Source organism: Dromaius novaehollandiae, chromosome 1, assembly GCF_036370855.1.
Source record: "Dromaius novaehollandiae isolate bDroNov1 chromosome 1, bDroNov1.hap1, whole genome shotgun sequence".
Classification (NCBI taxonomy): domain Eukaryota; kingdom Metazoa; phylum Chordata; class Aves; order Casuariiformes; family Dromaiidae; genus Dromaius; species Dromaius novaehollandiae.
In genome coordinates, this window is record NC_088098.1 from 58154170 (window position 1) to 58171196 (window position 17027).

Genomic DNA, 17027 nt, shown 5'->3' on the forward strand with positions numbered 1-17027 from the left:
TGATGTGACATGAAGGAGCAGGTTTTCAGTATGCATGAAAAGGGAAGATATTAGTTTTTTTTCTAGTAGTCCGATACTCTCTGGTAAAGGGAATGGGCAGTGACTAGGTGTTTTGAAAATCAGGCAACCTATTTAGGCATATTATGTACCTGACCTTAGGCTAAGCAGCTTTTTTCTGGCAATATAAACCTAAATCTTTTCTTAACTAAATGCAAAATTAATTGAAAGAGTATATGTTGTTTTGATTGGTATTTGTACAGCATCTTATATAGCATCCTGCAATTGAAGAGTCTTGATTCTGTCACTGCACTTAGAATAGAGATAGATGATGGTATGAGAGGAGATGGGAGATTGTGCTAAGATCCTTGTAGAATTACTGCCAATGGCTGGGGCAGTTTACATTTTCATTTTTCCTACCCTATAAAATGCATATTTATTTCACTAAGTTACTTGTTTTGGTTTTGTCTGTGTACCAGTTTGCATGGTTTGTTTTAATGTCATAAATTGACCATTTCAACTGAGATGTAGCTCAAGGCAGAGTTTCAAAAGAGCTGGGTGCTTGCAGCTCCCAGCTGGGAGATGCATGCTTCATACTTGTGGAAATTAGGCCTCTGGAGCTGGCATTTTTCAAGCTGTCTTAAAGTTAGATGCTCAAATCCCTTAGGCCGCTTTCCAAGCTATGTTTTTAAACACAACAGATTATTTCTGGATAGGCCAAGAGTCTCCAGCAGGAATACTGTCTGTAGACAGCACTGTTGGGCATCATATTTTTCTAACTGTTTATAATGACTTTGGTATCACTCTGGTTAAGATCTAGTGTAAGAACTGTGCAGTAGGTCCCCATACTCAGAAAAGATGACCATCTTACTTACATCTGCTGCACTTCCATAGCATATTCTACCATCTCCTTCGTAGCCCTTTGGACACACACACTCCCAGCCATGCGAAGATTCAAACTGACAAGTTGCCTTTGAGCCAGAGAGAAGGAGAGAAAATTTGTCAAATACTCAGGAGACTATTCAAGACCTGTTATCAATGAAATACACTGTGTTGGTATAATTTAGCACGGGTATAATTTAGCACAATTAAATTAAATAACTGAAAATGCCTTAACTCAGAAAAGTAGACAACTTTGTAGTGCATTTAAGCATGTTGTTTAGTTGTACTGAAATCAGTGGGATCAAATAAGTACATAGTTATATATACATATGTAAAAAGTGCTGTTTTGAAACAAGAGAGGAATGTTCTTATTTAGAAATTTCCAAACTGAAATTGCTTGGGTATGGCCATCAGCGGGGTCAGGTTCTACCAATAGTAAGAGCAGCAGATTCAGTGATACAGCTCTGCAAGATATCAGAGTAGGTGTAATGCGTATTGGGAATAGATGCAAGGGTCATTTTAATGCTTTGCTTCATAAATAATTAGTTATTCATAGTGGCAACGTGTATATTTTAGAACTATGTGTTTGTTCTACAAGCAGATGGCTTGTAAACCCTCTTCCTGATATATATATATACACCTTTCCCTTAACAAAGGATGTCCATACCTTCTTTCATGGACCTCCTCACCCTCCTACAGTACATTCCAGCTCCACAAACTAAGGGTACTAACTCCATCACCTGCCCTCCATGCACTAACTCTAGGAGTCTAACCCTTGCTTCACCCTTTCTTACCTCCTCCCTACGTGATTTGGGACCTGAGCCCTGTCCCTTCACCCACCTAAGGCAGATGCGTCTTGCTAATCTCTGCTCCCCTGCATTCTTTGCCTTAGCATCCTGACTGAGGCAAGGAGGTGTGAGTGCTCTTGCACACACTACTGAGCACAACAGAGCAACTACTGATAAAGCTGACGGATGTCTGCATAGAGATGTATGGCTAGGAAAACAACACAGACTATTCCATCCAAATGGTAATTGCTAATAGAGAAGCATCACTTAAGCCAGGCTCAAGGTAGCCCTTCTATAGAGGCAGAACTGGGAGCTGCCCTTGCAGTCTCTGCTCAGTGCATGTACCATCCTGATGTGGTTCACACAGCATTTTTGGTACTTGCTTCAATGCTTAGAAAACATTGTTCCATCTCAAACAGAAACTGCAGGCTTGAAAGGGCAAAGAAATTCTATGGTGTGTGCAGAAGGCCAGATAAAGTGTGATACGAATCTGAACACTTTGTTCAGGCAATGATTAATTGCTCACCAGATGATGGCATTTTCCACTTTGTTCCAAGCATGAGTTTATTGGTGTACATTCAATTCCATTCCCCCGAAATCCGTCCTTACATTTGCAGTCATTCTGTTGTTCCGACAAAACACAGCAATGCATTAAAATGATTAAAATAGTGTACGTATTCCAGACATGGCGGATTAGAGTCTCAGTCAGTGTTTATCTATGTAGCTCCATTGACTTCAGTGGAATGACACTGATTTATATCTCTAGAAGACCTTCATACTTTAAAACTACTAATGTACTTACTAAGAAGTATTTGCTGCTGAAAAAACATTTACATGGAAGCGAACACTGGAATAGTCACTGAAGGAGGCTGTTTTGGGTGGAGAGAGCTGTGTAGAAATAAGCTTGTGGCTAAGAGTGAAAGGAGAATTCATGGAAGAAACAGGATAGGAAGCACTGGTAGAACAGACTGAGTGAAGAATAACGCAGAAGGTAAGAACAAATGTGAGAAGACTTACCTGACCAGGCCCTACATATATGCAGGTTGCATTTTCATGGCACCCTCCCAAGGTAGGCAGCAGGCAGTTGTTGATGGCTGAGCAGTCTCTTCCATCACCAGTCCATCCTGCCTGGCAAGCACATGTGTGCATTCCAAGGCCTGTCTGAATACACTCAGCCTGGGGTGGACAATGCAGAGGTCAGACAAAATCATCTCAGTTGAAACAGGTGTTAGCATATGAGTCTGGAAGTGTAGACATTCACACAGGCTTCTCAACAGTTCCTGTGAGAAATAAGTAACTTCAGGTACCCAAAGCCTTGACTTGAAATTGAGCTAACAATTAAATATTTTGTATTTCCTAACTTGGATATGTGGTACTTAGTCTTTCTTATAGCCACCTCCGAACAGAAGCAAAATTCCTCTTGTCATAGCTTTATCTTCACTGTGGGATGAAGCAGAACAGTGTTGCTGCTTTTTGGCAGGAAAGTATCACAGCTTACATTGGGAATGACGTAGCTTGTTCAAGACAGCTAGGTGGCATCCACCTTTAGGTGTAAGGATTATCTGAGTAATAGCAATGTGACTACTAGGAAAAGAACTTCAACCACAGTTGAAAATTCTGAATCTTCCTTCTGTAAAAGTTTCTTGCCAAGCCATCTTTACTTCCTTACATTTCTTTGGTTTCAGGCTCTGTGAGAAAAGCACTTACTTACATTGGTACTGCAGCCACCTGGATTTAAGCTAGCACAGGGATCAACTTTGCTGCAGGTCATTCCATCTCCCTCATAGCCAGGTTTGCAAACACAGCTGTAGGAACAAGAGGAGGCTGAATCACTGTGCATAACAGGACAGCTGTAAAACTAAGCTATTGTCTTCTCCTGTAACATGCTATATATAGGCAGCTTAAAATTGATAACCTTGGATTCATGATGCAAATAGCTTAAGTGTGTACTCTTTTTTCCCCCCCAAATTTGAGATTGGGTTATTTCTGTCAAACATGGGATCCATTCTCTGTATATGAGATGGGGAGTGAAATTAATTCTGCACCGGTTTGATTTTTGCAAAGGTAAGTTGACAATGCTGAGTTAATTATGAACCGAGGTAGTTCTTTTTCTGTGACGCAGAAGGTACCACTCTCCTTCAAATGCATACAAGACCAAGAGCTCCCCTTTCCCCCTGCCCCCAGAATAACCTGTGCTGGAGAGAATTTTCTTAAGCACTCATGTTATGCAGCATCCCACATTCTGCTTTCTATGATGACTCACTACGAACATACTGCAGTAAGAGGCAAGCTTGCTGCATGTGGAGATGAAGGTGAGCAAGAGGCAAGGGCAAGACAGCTGTAGAAACATGGAGTTTTATGGTAGGTCATGTCAAGATTAAATAGCCTGTGTGGAAGCCCATAGGGCTGCGACATGCAAATTTTATGTGAGATGACCAGATTAAGCTTTCTAACCATGACCGCATGGGAGTTTCATTGCCTTTCAGTAATATTTAAATTCTTAATTCACTTAGGGAAGGTTAGAAATAAGAGTTAAGCTCCTAAGAGACTTTATCGTTATCAGTAAGAAGTCAGCCTTCTGACAATGGTCAAATTCATATGTATTAATTAAACACTAATAAATTAGTGTTAAATATAATGCTGAGGATAGGGCATCGAGAACTCCGATTTCTATTTTGCAACTGAAGGTGCATGTAGTGCATGCTTTTGCTTATTTGCTGCATAGCAGTATTTCAGTGGTTGATGTCTGTGTAGTGCTTCAAGGTGCTGTTTTAATCAAGAAAGTGGTGAAATGCTGCATCACAGCTATTATTAATTAGGTACAAGTTACTGACTTACCTCACTGCACCATCACTAAGCTGGCAGTCTGCATGTGCATGACAGAATTGTAAGGAAGGCTCACATGGAACAATTTGCTTATCACAGAATTTCCCTGTATATCCACTTCTACATGAACCAGGAAGACAGATCCCATCACTGTCTATTCGGTTATCACATTTTCCATAAATGCAGAGGCATTCTACCAGAGATAAAATACTATGTGACGTTCCATTGTGGTAAAAGGCGTAAGTTCTTACAAAGCATTTCTTATGAAGTGGTTCCTTTTTTATCCTAGAATCTAACCTTATGTATTTTTAAATTCTCACTTAATTGGGAGAGCTGTTTACTTAACATAGCTGTATATTTTCATCTGCCTTTTATGGATAACTAAGATATATCGTGTCTTTATAGTGTACCCGTCTGTCAATGGAATTTAAAGAACTTCAGCAAAGTAGGAGCAAAACACTATCTCAGGCTAAAAAGGCTAAAGTTATGACATTGAAAATACACCAAAAAAACTGTGCAGTGATATGGGAAGCCCTTTAATATTGAGACCCCAGTCCTACAAAGTGCACAGTGCAGAAATTCCTGGGCCAGTACACAAAGCAGCATAGACCTACCAGCATTTTGTTGTGCTTGCGCTCATCAGTGTTGCTGGAAAGGACAGCAGTATGCCCAACAGGCATAATAAATAAGCCTTCTGCAGTCCCAAGAAGCGCCAACATGTTAAGTTGTCTGCAGTCCCAAGAAGTGCCAACAAGTTAAGCCAACATATATTGCATTGACAGGACTGGAGCTTAGACAATGCTATCTTTTCTTATAGAATTTGTCTTTCAGATTTTGTCCATGTGTCTCTGAACCTTAGAGTAAGCTGTGCTTTACGAGTGACAGGCTGTTTCATAGCAAAAAGACTAAAAATGCTTATCTAGATGGAGACTATGTCTATATTTTTTTGCCTATTCTGTAGTTTATCAAATGCAGTACAGTTTGACATAGCAAGATTAAATCTTTCAATATATAGATGATGGCTGTTATGGCCATAAGCTATTCAATAGATAAGAAACTACTCTGTAAGGATGGCTATTAAGTAGTCCTAAATGCAGTCAGTTTATAATCTTTGTTGTTATTAGACTGCATATATTTGTAGGCAGAATCTCTTCTATTTGTGAACAATACCAGAGCAGAAATGAATAGTAACCATTTCCTTTTCAATTACTCATGTGAAGGAGATAGAAATGAAATGAACAATACATTAATATAAGGCAAGCTATGAACCTGACAGAAAGCCCAATTAAGTCCGAGTGAATATTTTCCCTGACCCTGGGCTTATGATCTAGCCCTATGAAATAAGAAAACCTGCCCCAGAGACATCTTACTCGTCCTTCACAGAGGTGTATAGCTAGTGGTTAGCTCCTACCTTAATTTTACTAGGTTCTAAAAGAAAAATCACATACTCTTGAGTTGAGGAAGTACTTCTGTACTTACTTTTGTCACACTGAGCTCCATATCTGCCAGGGTCTGAGCAGAACTGACAGTGTGAGCCTTGAAATGCGTCAGCACAAATACAGGTTCCATTTCCATTCATGCCATCCACACACTGCAATACAGAAGAGAGATAGCTTTTATGTGTAAGATGATAAAATCTTTGTCTTTCCCCTCTGAGAAGAGACTGTAGGCCTGTCTGTATTATGACTGTGACATAGACTATAGTGAATAATCTCAGCTTTAATGAAAACAGCTTTGAAAAAGCTTTCCTTGTGCTTGCAGTCATACTCTATTGCTGTGTATTCTACCTTCGTTTGCTATTTTAAAATGAGAATAGTGAACAGGGTTATTATTTTTACTTTGCATGCTACAGGGTATCAGAATGAGTCACTTAATTCTAGCCATGCCTGTGTGCTGTGTTTTGGAGCCTTGACTGTGTGCTGTGTTTTGGAACCACAGGAATCTACAGTTTACAGATCTGAGAGAACACTGATTCATTTTCCCTCTTCTGTATAACTGAATCTGACTTTCAGGGTCATCCCTGGACATATAAATGGTGTGTGTAGCTCCTGTAGAACTTAAGCACTTCTACATTACAGGAATTTTAAGGGACTTTTGGGGACACAGTCAGTTTTTCCCCCACATGAGAGTGCAGGATACTGCTGGATGCTTCACTTACCTGTCCATTTCCTGAGCAGGGTTTGGAGGAACCTCCTGGACATGGACTGCAGTCAGGGCCGAAGAAACCTTTGCAACATTTTGGTTCCTGTGAATAAAGCAAGTAATGCTGCCTGTCGTCTGAAAGAACCCTTAATCCTTATGGGAGCAGACTGAGTCAGAGTTATTCAATATTTGCTGAGGCCTGATGGTTCACTTAGGAAGAAGCAGTGCTCTGCTTTCTGCTCTGCACCAAGCCCTTACACTGGTTATTATCTTGGGGGTGGGAACTGCAGCAACTTCTTAACAATGCCAAAAAGTAAGAGTTCTTCAACAGAAATAGGGAGACATCACATCAGAGAAATTGCATTTCTGGGCTGTCTGGACATGGCTTCTATGTGAGTTGACCTGGACTACACATCCGTGCCAGATTTTGCTATTTCAGGATAACTCTGCCTTAGTGGTCACCATACAATGCATTAAAAGAATCCTCTTTTCCAGAGCTTCGGTGTAGAGACAGCACACAAAAGACAACTCTCCAACAGGCTTTGGCCCTCTGGCAAAAGCCTGTAAGGGTAACTGCCGCTTAAAAAGCTTGTGTTGAACCAGAACTGCCTCTGCAACAGTCTTGTTAAAACCAGGAGGGTGTGTGGGCAGCCTGAGAGAGGGACACAAACCATCACATCCTTCCCCCATTGTTATCATAGACTCCTTAGTGCTATAAATTTCCATTCCAACGTGTCTGTGTATAACTCAGACTACCCTAATATTTGCCTGTAGGTGTGCAGTGTAATTCAGAGGCAGTTTTTCCTTCTTATCTGGGATTGGGAACTGAAAGATATGTTCTACCCCCAGGGAGTCCCCATGAAAGCTAGATTCACTGCTTTGATCTTCCTCCTTTCCCTGTGCACCAATATGGGATTTAACCACTACACAGCCCTAAATATTTCTGTTTGTGTCTTGTTTTATTCCTAAATTGGCTGTGAAATGCAGAAGCCTATTTAGAAGCCCCAGGAGCAAGACTATGGGAAGTCATAAGCACCTCAGAGTGAGTAACGATTTTTGTGAGGACTAGATATGTGAAACAGACCAAGTAGAGTGTGGTTCTTGTGAGCATTTTACCATTCATTGCTACTGAGTATCCTGTGAAGTCCTGGGACAATAACGGATGGGACTAGAGAGGCTCATTGTCAAACTGTGCAGTTCCTCGCGGGTGAAACTATATGGAGCAAGGCCAATGTTTGGGCTAGGAGCCGTATGTGCAAACTGCTGAGTTACAGAATATGAAAAGGTCTCAATAATAACATATAGCAGCTAAAGAACCTCACTGGAAATGCTGGTGTAAGCATGCATTGTGGAGAGGAATTATTTCAGTCAGTAGAAAGGAAAATGGCAAAAATATGTCTGGTACTTTACTGTAAGAATTACAAGGTTCCTCTCAACCACCTGTAGAAGGGTATAGAAACTACCTGGAGATCTCTAAGTGTCTCTCAACTCCAAAAGTAAAGTTCACAACACAAAAGACAATACTCTGGAAAACTTTTATGTACATTTTGCCTTAAATAACTGTAACTCTGTACCTTTATTTTTATATTGCAGTATCTAGCACAGCCAGTTTTTGGAAAGGTTGCGCCTTCAATAATGCATCTCCGTTTTGAGAAAGGCTAGAACATGCACAAAATGTATGCGTTAGTATTCCTAAGCAATGTGCAATACTGTGATACAATCTCAATATCATAATATAATTTAACTGGAGAACAGAAAGCACTTTAATAAATTTTAAAAATATTTAATACTATGCCAAACTATACCTTTTTTGCATAATATGAGTTTTCTTACTTTTTACCTGTGGTTAGATCATTACTAGAATGACTGAAAATGCTATATAGGACTAACTAGCAGTGAATTATTTATAACATGGAAAATAAAATTCCTACGATAGCCAGACTTGAGTTTTGTACGTGGAGAAATGTGCAACCAGAACTGCATCTCTTAGATGCAAAGCAGATGGAAGGCTTTTGGTCCATTCTGAAGCTACTTCTTCAGAGAGTTACTTCTGGGAGGAGGTTTAATCAAAGAGAAATTTTTAACAGGTGTGGGTCTAATTCAAACTTATCCCTTCTCTATTTTTCATATGCTAACTCTCAAAGCATAACCATAGCAAATCTCATTCCTCGCCTGCCTCGTCTCCTGCCAAAACCTGTCCCAAGTAGATTTTCCTTTCCCTGACAAAAGAGTCTGAGCTGCTACGAGGTCTGTAAGGAATTTTGCTACAGCGGACACAATAATGCTGAAATTACCAGATATTTTAGTCATTGCCAAAAAAGGACTATAAACTGTTGTCTATATTTGTATTTATTCAGTTTTCTATATTCATGTTCAGCTCTTTTGCTCACTGTATTGTGAAAACAGTAATCAACACAAAGGGATGCCCTCTCTCTAGGTGTTTTGCACTGTCAGGGAATCTATCAGGGAATGTCACTTACTATAGGCTTTGAATCCTGTGGACAGGGAGGCAATGTGCGCAATAAACAACTTGCACAGGTACCCTAGATGGAGACAAGAAGGAGTGTCATTTCAAAAGGCATTTACCAACTACTGAGAAATAAACTTATGGGTGATATCCACTGCCAGTTTTGAGGAATATCTAATCTATGACTTTTAATTGTTACAGCATGGATTGTGGAAGCTGATTATGGATCAGCAACACCAGGCAGGGCTGTGTCTCCTGGCTCCAACTTCTGTCAGGTCATTGTTTGTTTCCACCTTCACCTCTCTATTTTTATTTGTCATTCCTCCACTCCCTCCTTTTAATGAGCAGCAGCTCCCAAAACATAAGACAAACACAGGAACAAGAGAACTGGCATAATTTGCTCAAGCCAATATGGTATGTTAACTTATATTGTCTGAGCATCTGGTGCAGTCTGTATGCTTAAGGTTCTATGAGAATGTTTCATTTCTCCCTATGCAGATCACAGATTAGTTGACAATCTCGTATATAGCAGTGTGAACAGAAATCTGTCTATAGGTGGTAAAGAAAAAAAATATTCTGTGCTTCCATGTTGTAGGTCCAGTACTTCGCTATGATCTAGTGGTATATAGCTATTTTTATGTCCTCACCTTTTCGTTGCCTTCCACCACTAGCTAATTTATCACCATGTGGTGGTGACAGAGACAGGCAATTACAGCCCTGAGGAGATATAAACCCCAGTGGCAGTTAAAAAAGGTGAGTCCTCTAACAAGCTCAGCATGCAATAACTTCAAAGAGAATGTGCATTTCAGTGTGTGGATATGGAGTTTGTCAAAGCTATGTTGCTCATGACTTTTAATGTCTCAGCTGAATTAGATAAATATTAGAGCAGGCATCCAGTATATTACATCAGTGTTTTTCATAATCATTGGACAAATGCCTATGAACCTGAATTATGGCATTTACCCCACAGATTCATCACTGGAGCTGATAGGGAAAGAATCAAGTACTAAAGTAATATCTGATTTGGATTCAGTAGTGTTGCAAAGCACTTAAAGGAATAAAGGACCAGACTTACAAAAGCATTTGAGCATTGAATAGTGGAGGTACCAATGACACTCTATGTTTTAAAGGGCTGTGGGCCAGATACATTTTGACAAATATGTTTAGGCATTATAAAAGCTCTGTAAGCTGTGCAGTCATGACCAAGGTTGACTTCGACTCTTACTTTTCTTTGGGTTTCTGAAAATCCCTCTAAGAATTTGTCTGGTATTTTAGAGCTTAAAAATCAGGCTGAGATCTTCAGAATGCATTTCTCTCTATCGGCATTGCTCTCCCTGTTACCCAGTGTCATGCAGGGTCACCTGTTTGCTCCCTTTCTCCATGTGGGACTGGCTTAGCCATTGACACATGCCTGCAACCTCCTCTTCCTCAAGATGGAAGTCCCATTTCTCCCCTCTGCCACCCTGCAGACCTGTTTCCCTGTTCCCATTCTGCACGTCCGTGCAGAGCCTAGTTTCTGAGCTCTGCTCGTTTTCACTAGTAGATTAAGATACAATATTTGCAGAGAAACGTCTGAAGCGTAGACATAGATTCCCTTCTGTCAGCTGTGCTGTGGGAGAGACGACCGCTGGAAGGAGGTAAAGCAGACAGCTGGGGAGGGCTATGACTTCAGCTGTCAAAGCATGTTTTGTCAGAAATCCTCAAAATTGGCTGAAGTCCCCACATGAAGCAGATACTGTGGATCTGTTGACCCTCCTGCACTTTCAGAAATGCTGGACAGTGATATTTATGTACTGTTTCAATCCCTATGAGTTTTTTGAACATTTTGAGTCCTATGTTTTTTGTCAGCACTCAGGTACACTGATATCTACGTGTTAGCGTAATAATAGTTTTGTCTTTAGGGATGTACGGTTTTTGTATCTGCACAAAACTGTCAGTTTTTATGAGGTTTGGCACTTCTTACTAATATGACCTCATAAATACTACTTTTGACATTGTTCTTTTTTTATGAGAGGGCTGACAATGCACAATGGCAGAACAAGAACAGCCCAGCCATTACTCCATTCTGGTATTCTGGTTGGTAGCAGCACTCTGTTTAAAGCTTTGGATAGTAAACTATATTTTAAGCTATTCTTGAAGGTTTCAAAGCTGACAAAAGTGTCTAACTTTAGTTTGAGAAACCTTTTTTGTGAAGGATGCTACTTAGTTTGTCTTGAAATTACTTTTCCCAGTGTACCTTTAGTATTAATCAATGCTAGAAATAGATTATAGGTAGCTTTCTGGTAAGGAATAGGAATTACTGGAGTGTTTTAGGTGTTGATCGCTTTTTGTATCAGGACTGCTGCTTGGATTTCTGCCTGGTTTACGATTATACTGCGCATATGGCTCTTTGCAGTTGCTGCTAGAGTTAATAGTTCTTTACTGCCAACTCCTGTGTTTTCTTCATTAAATTTTGATGCTGTCCAGCTCAGCTGAGGATCTGTTTCAAGGCTGTCATTCTGGACTGTTGTAAGTTAGGATAGTAATTATTTTGCATTATTGTGCTGGAATTGTCACTGGCCCAGATATGAGTATGAATCCAATCCAGTAATTGCCCATTGGAGCAACACTTACTGCAAGCTAAAAGCTCAGTCATTCTTACCAGAAAAAGTATCTTAATGTTACCAAGTGTAAAGCTATTGATTTGTATTACTATTGATTTGTAGTAATTCTCTTACCATTGCAACTTGAGTGCTTGTCTTATCGCACCGATGTGGTAGAATTGGAACAATTGTGGGTGGGATAAGAACTCCTGCAAGAGTATAAATGCGACCATTTTTTGCAACAATATCTGTTTCTTCCATTTCTTCTCCACTCACCAAGACTTGTCCCTGTGAAATAACAGGGAGAAAAAAAAGCAATCATATTTTTGCAACCCCCAAACATTTCAATTCAAAAATTTTTAGCCATATTTCTCATTTTTAATTGGCTACCTATATTTTCTTGTGCTTATTGTATGCAAGAAGCATGCATATGTTGCACCTTTTGCTCGATATTGATCTGTAACATAAGTATCCAGCATTTTCCTCCTAATCTGCACTGTTATCATGTGGAACTAATGACTGGAGCTCTCCTGAAGTCATCAGTTGTCTTCCCACTGATTTCAGCGGTCACAGGCTTGGATTTTGTGGTAGTCCCACTCTATTTGACAGATGTGGGAGGAAAAGTGAGAGAGAATCTGTGAGCTATCCAAGTTCACAGGAAAAAAAGTATACTCTTCTGAATTTATTCATGCAACTGCGCTGCCTTTACAAATAATTTTCAAAGATGCATTTTTTTTCTCTAGAACATTCATATTTGGCTAAAATGTGCAAAGAACACCAGGGAGTTCAATGCATCTGTTAAGTCTGGTTTAGCAAAAGTATTGCAGAAATCGAGGAAAAAACCCTTTATACCAAAAAAAGTTTTTCTACAGGCTAATTTATAGCTTGCTCATTAATAGGGTACAACTTGAATTAACACCATTTAGGATTTTTTTTTTAACTGCATGTTAAAGATTTTCAGAATTTATGTTGACTTTGTTTTTTCTTTCCATTGAGAGGGCTTCTTTATTAGAGATCTATAACCTGGTGTGTCAAGAAAAGTAATCGTATTTTCTGAATGCTTACTGTTAATGTGCTGAATTGTGAGATCCTTATCAAGTTTTTAGTTGTTTCTTGCTCATGTAAATATCTACTCAAGTTGACTAGGCATCTGGCTGGTTAAATATTAAGTGAAAATTCTGCATAGTGCTAGATTAAGGAAAGAGCTGATGCAACTTTCAACACTGCCTTCGTCTAATCAGGATGGGGAATCATCTCACCTCATTTTAGTGGCCTATAGGTTAGGTGTCTAGTTACCTCTAATTATCCGGGTTTCTTCTATAGTCAATGGGAGGAGACTGGTGCCTCCAGAAGCTGCTGAGTCTATCTTGGAGATTAACCTTCCTGATGGCTAAAGCTATGTGAGAGGAATTCCACACTGAATGACAAAGTAACACAGCTTTAAAAAGAAGTGTTCTGTGGGTTCGTCAGCATTAGAGAATATACCACTAAGGGGATTGTAAGGATATCTATCCATGCATTGAGAAGTGTTTAAAATAACTAGAACATGTAACAATGTTTTAAAATATTTTTTCCCAGTTTTGGGCTAGTCATAAGGAAAAAAGAAATGCAGGCTGTCCTTACACACCAGTCATTTGCTCTGCATCTTTTATAGTCCTGATTTCTAATAGTGGCTGGGAAAGGCAGACTGAAAATTTTACTTGTTATAGCAAGAAATTATTCTGCTTCTGTAAGATTCCAGAGTGTCCCCTTTCCCCCCACCCTGCCCCTGGCATGCAAATGGTTGCCTAGAACAGAGTTATTCACAGGTAAAAGCTGACTTTCACTTACAGTGCTGGTCCTGTTAAAGTAGATGAACTGCTTAGCCATGCTTCTCACGTGCTCTATTGAGATGAGGCTGGCGACCTCTAGCTGAAATGAATGCAAATTGATTGGAAAAAATCTAGTATCAGTAGTTATTTTAAAATCCAGATGAATTTCACAAGTAAAACCACCCTTCTCCTATCTGGGGTGAAAAGCCCCATCATCTTTCTTCTAGCTTCAGAGGCAGTCTCACAATGACGAATCTGTTAGCATAATGAAGCTAGAGTGATTATTTTAAACTTTGAGCTTGCAGGTTGCCGTTTCTGAAGAGCTTGTTTCCTCAAAAGGTTGTTCATTTTCTTCCCCTCCCCCCCCCCCAACTAGATCATCCGGTCTAAGAAGAGTTATCACCTCTCCCTGAAAACAGTCCTGTTTACACTCTTAGACCATTGTGGAAACAGCACAGCTGATATCGTGTGAGTGGACGAATGCATTGTATGCCTCTGCTCTCTGTGATCCAGATATGTGCCTGAGTGACCTCAGTCTCTGACACTGCATATGGGGCCTTTCACTAAGGATATAAACTCATCCTTCCTTGCCAGAAGCAGGGGCTGGAGCAGTGATGAAACTTAAAGTTCTTGTAGCTGCAGTTGCTGCTGATGTTGCTGAATTCTGATTTTTGCTTTTTTGTTTTCAGTAAGAAAAGGAGTGAAAAGTAGGGAAGTTACTTTGATGATGACAAAACCACCCTGAGAAACGGAGGATGGATGTTAATTTTAGCGGAATTGGCTCAGAAAGATCTTTATTTCAGGAGTAACAATTACTTTTCTCTTCCTTTTGCTTATTCCTGTAGATCTACAAAGCTGACAGCACCCCATGATAGCACTTCTTACTCCACAGCAGAGTAAACTTAGTAGGTCCCAGGTTCAGGATTTTTTTGTTTTGTTTTGTTTTGTTCTTTTGGGGGGCTGTTTTTATTTTTGCTTTTTGTGTGTTTTTTGTGCAGTTTGGCTGTGGCTTGGGTGTGGGGTTTTTTTGTTTTGTTTTTTTTTTAACTTGGGCTAAAACTATCGCAAAAAGGTGGAAATAGTTTAAGTGGAAATAGTTACCTGCATGTAATGTTAATGTGACACAACACAGGTAACTTTCATTTGCTGTGGTTCAAGGACTACCCTGTGCCTCCTATTGGGGTTTTCTTTTGATTGGTAACGCTGAGGTAAAAAGTATGTGTTCTCTTTCAGTGGCCTTTAGGTATGACTATTCTTAATCAAGGCAAAGGCATAGCTGCCCTCCTTTGCAGCCTTGCTGTGTAACACTGAGTGGAGGTCATTGTTAGAAAGCCTTTGTCTTCAGAGTAGCAACTCTTACACCTGTGGGACAGTAAAGCAGCCATGCTCACCTGAACGTTGGAAACAATGTGGTATCGGACGAGCTCCAGAAGCTTCCATGAACCCTGCAACAATACAAAAGAGGTCTTTTTAGCCAAATGTGGAAAACATGAAACCAACTGGCTAATGAGAGAACGTATGAATAAGAACAATGTCACTCATTTCAGCACTAGAAATCTTAGGGTTAACAACGGTGTTAATCTCATGGCATGCACTCTTCTACTCTGTAACATTATAGGCACACATCATTTTGTTTTGGCACTGGCCCTTCCTATGCTATGAGCTATATCTTGTTTCCACACTGTTGGCCCCAGTCTCATCTCCTCTTTGACCCTTACATGTTGGGAGGTGCCAAGGGGGGAGGATGACAATGTATGCCTCCCAGGGCATCACCAGTGGCCTGTCCTGATCAGTGGGGAAGCCTGTGGCATCTGTCCCCATGATTGTCCCCTCTGGGTGGTGACACCTCCCAGGAATGGGTTTGGGGCTTTTTCATGTAGCTGTCTGGGCTATGCTGTCAGGGCAAGAGCAGGGGAGGGGGACCCGGTGTGTAGGTTCGGTGTTGCTTTGCAAGACATAAGATCTCAAATCCTGCTCCTCTGATGGAGGACTTCAGGAGATACAGAAGTTGTTCTGACACTTGCAGGACAATGGACTAACTTCATAATGCTATCTTGTCTATAAGCCATAGGGTTTTATGAACTTTCCCTTTCTTGCTTGCAAAGGCAGATGGAAAACAGCTTAAAGGGAAACTGTCTCTGTGTGTAGGCAAAAAATGTTAGTTAGACAAATTAACTTTGTAAAAAATTATGCTGAGAAATAAAAACTACAAAAGCCTCATTTTAGAGATGTCAACAGTATAGTAATATGCCCTCCTGTAGCAGAGCAGAGGAACAGCTAGGCCAGTACCACGTTTCTGATAATGGCCAGTAACAGATGCTTCAGAAGAAGCTGTAAAAAGTATGGTATTTGGCAGATGCAGAATAAGCTATATTATGCATTAGGTGTCTTAATGATCTTTATTTGTTGCCGATGCCTTAAGCCTAGATCATATAAGCCTAGTTTAAATGAATACTAAAACCAGAAAATCATCCACTGCATAAGACTGATTTGCAGTATGGGAAGACTATACCTCTGTGGAAAGCAGGTAATCCAGATCCGTGGCTTTCATCCTGTTCAGAGCATCATTACTTGGAACAAAGACTGTGTAAGGTCTATTACCCTGTTGTAAAGCCTCTCCCAGTCCAGTTTTCTGTTTTGGTTTAAAAACAAAAATAAAATTATATATTAGTTTTGTAAAGCATCTAAAAATAACTTTATGGAATTGCATTTCTGGATCCTTACCTCTATCAAGGATGTAAATTGGCTGTATCTTCCATTATCTTGAAGCACTGACATTATTGTTTCCTGAAATGGAATGAATACAAGATATATTTTACTTAGGAGCATGAAATGAATATCAATTCTTAGGAGACACTTGTGGAACTATTGCATGAGTCTTAGTTATTACAAATCTGAATATATTTGGGTTTCCTTATTGTTTGTATGGCTGTGGTATGTGGAGACCCCGGCTGAGATGGTGGAGCCCTCTTGCTCTTGGGCTACATTTGCTTGGTGTTAGAGATTGACACTGTCCTGAAATATTGTGTAGTCACAGAGCATACAAACAATGTGAGCAGGGTGGAAAAAGCATTATCATATATGTATTCTGAATGAGAAAGGGCAGAGAAATAAAACATTTTCAAAAAGATCATATGAGAAGTGAATTCTCAAGGAATTATGTTAAGCAGGGCACCAAAAAAACAAGGCATCTAAAATGATTATTTTTTATAATCTCAGCCCTCTCTTTTTTTTTTTTTTTTTTTTTTTTTTGCTGGTTTGCATACAATTCTTGCCTGGTGTCTGTCAAAAAGTCCCTCCTCCTAGTTAGTTGTTCGAGGGTTCAAGTGAAATGCTTTGATTGTGGTTGCACAGTTTCCAAAGAACCAAGGCACAACTCAGAAACTATAAGTACAACCAAGTCCTCCATGAACCAACATGGCAGAAGAGTGAATATCTGTCTGCTGTGGAAACTGCACCTTTGATTTTGAATGCTGCTTTTCTGAGTTGAAGCACAAAGACTCAGTAGACCTAGTCTAGCTGCTGTCAGTTA

General features: G+C 40.0%; 1 protein-coding gene across 1 annotated transcript in view; it reads right to left on the reverse strand.

The window, feature by feature from the left end:
- STAB2 (stabilin 2) overlaps positions 1 to 17027 on the reverse strand; it is a 94509-nt gene that overhangs the window by 50899 nt on the left and 26583 nt on the right. The window contains exons 14-27 of the mRNA XM_026117928.2: positions 16220 to 16282; positions 16008 to 16127; positions 14887 to 14940; positions 13515 to 13595; positions 11820 to 11972; positions 9116 to 9178; positions 8210 to 8293; positions 6652 to 6738; positions 5973 to 6084; positions 4506 to 4686; positions 3379 to 3472; positions 2685 to 2843; positions 2194 to 2289; positions 873 to 968 (exon numbers count right to left, since the gene is read on the reverse strand). Of these exons, the coding sequence (XP_025973713.2) occupies positions 873 to 968; positions 2194 to 2289; positions 2685 to 2843; positions 3379 to 3472; positions 4506 to 4686; positions 5973 to 6084; positions 6652 to 6738; positions 8210 to 8293; positions 9116 to 9178; positions 11820 to 11972; positions 13515 to 13595; positions 14887 to 14940; positions 16008 to 16127; positions 16220 to 16282 (1443 nt within the window). The remainder of the gene's footprint in view (positions 1 to 872; positions 969 to 2193; positions 2290 to 2684; positions 2844 to 3378; positions 3473 to 4505; positions 4687 to 5972; positions 6085 to 6651; positions 6739 to 8209; positions 8294 to 9115; positions 9179 to 11819; positions 11973 to 13514; positions 13596 to 14886; positions 14941 to 16007; positions 16128 to 16219; positions 16283 to 17027) is intronic.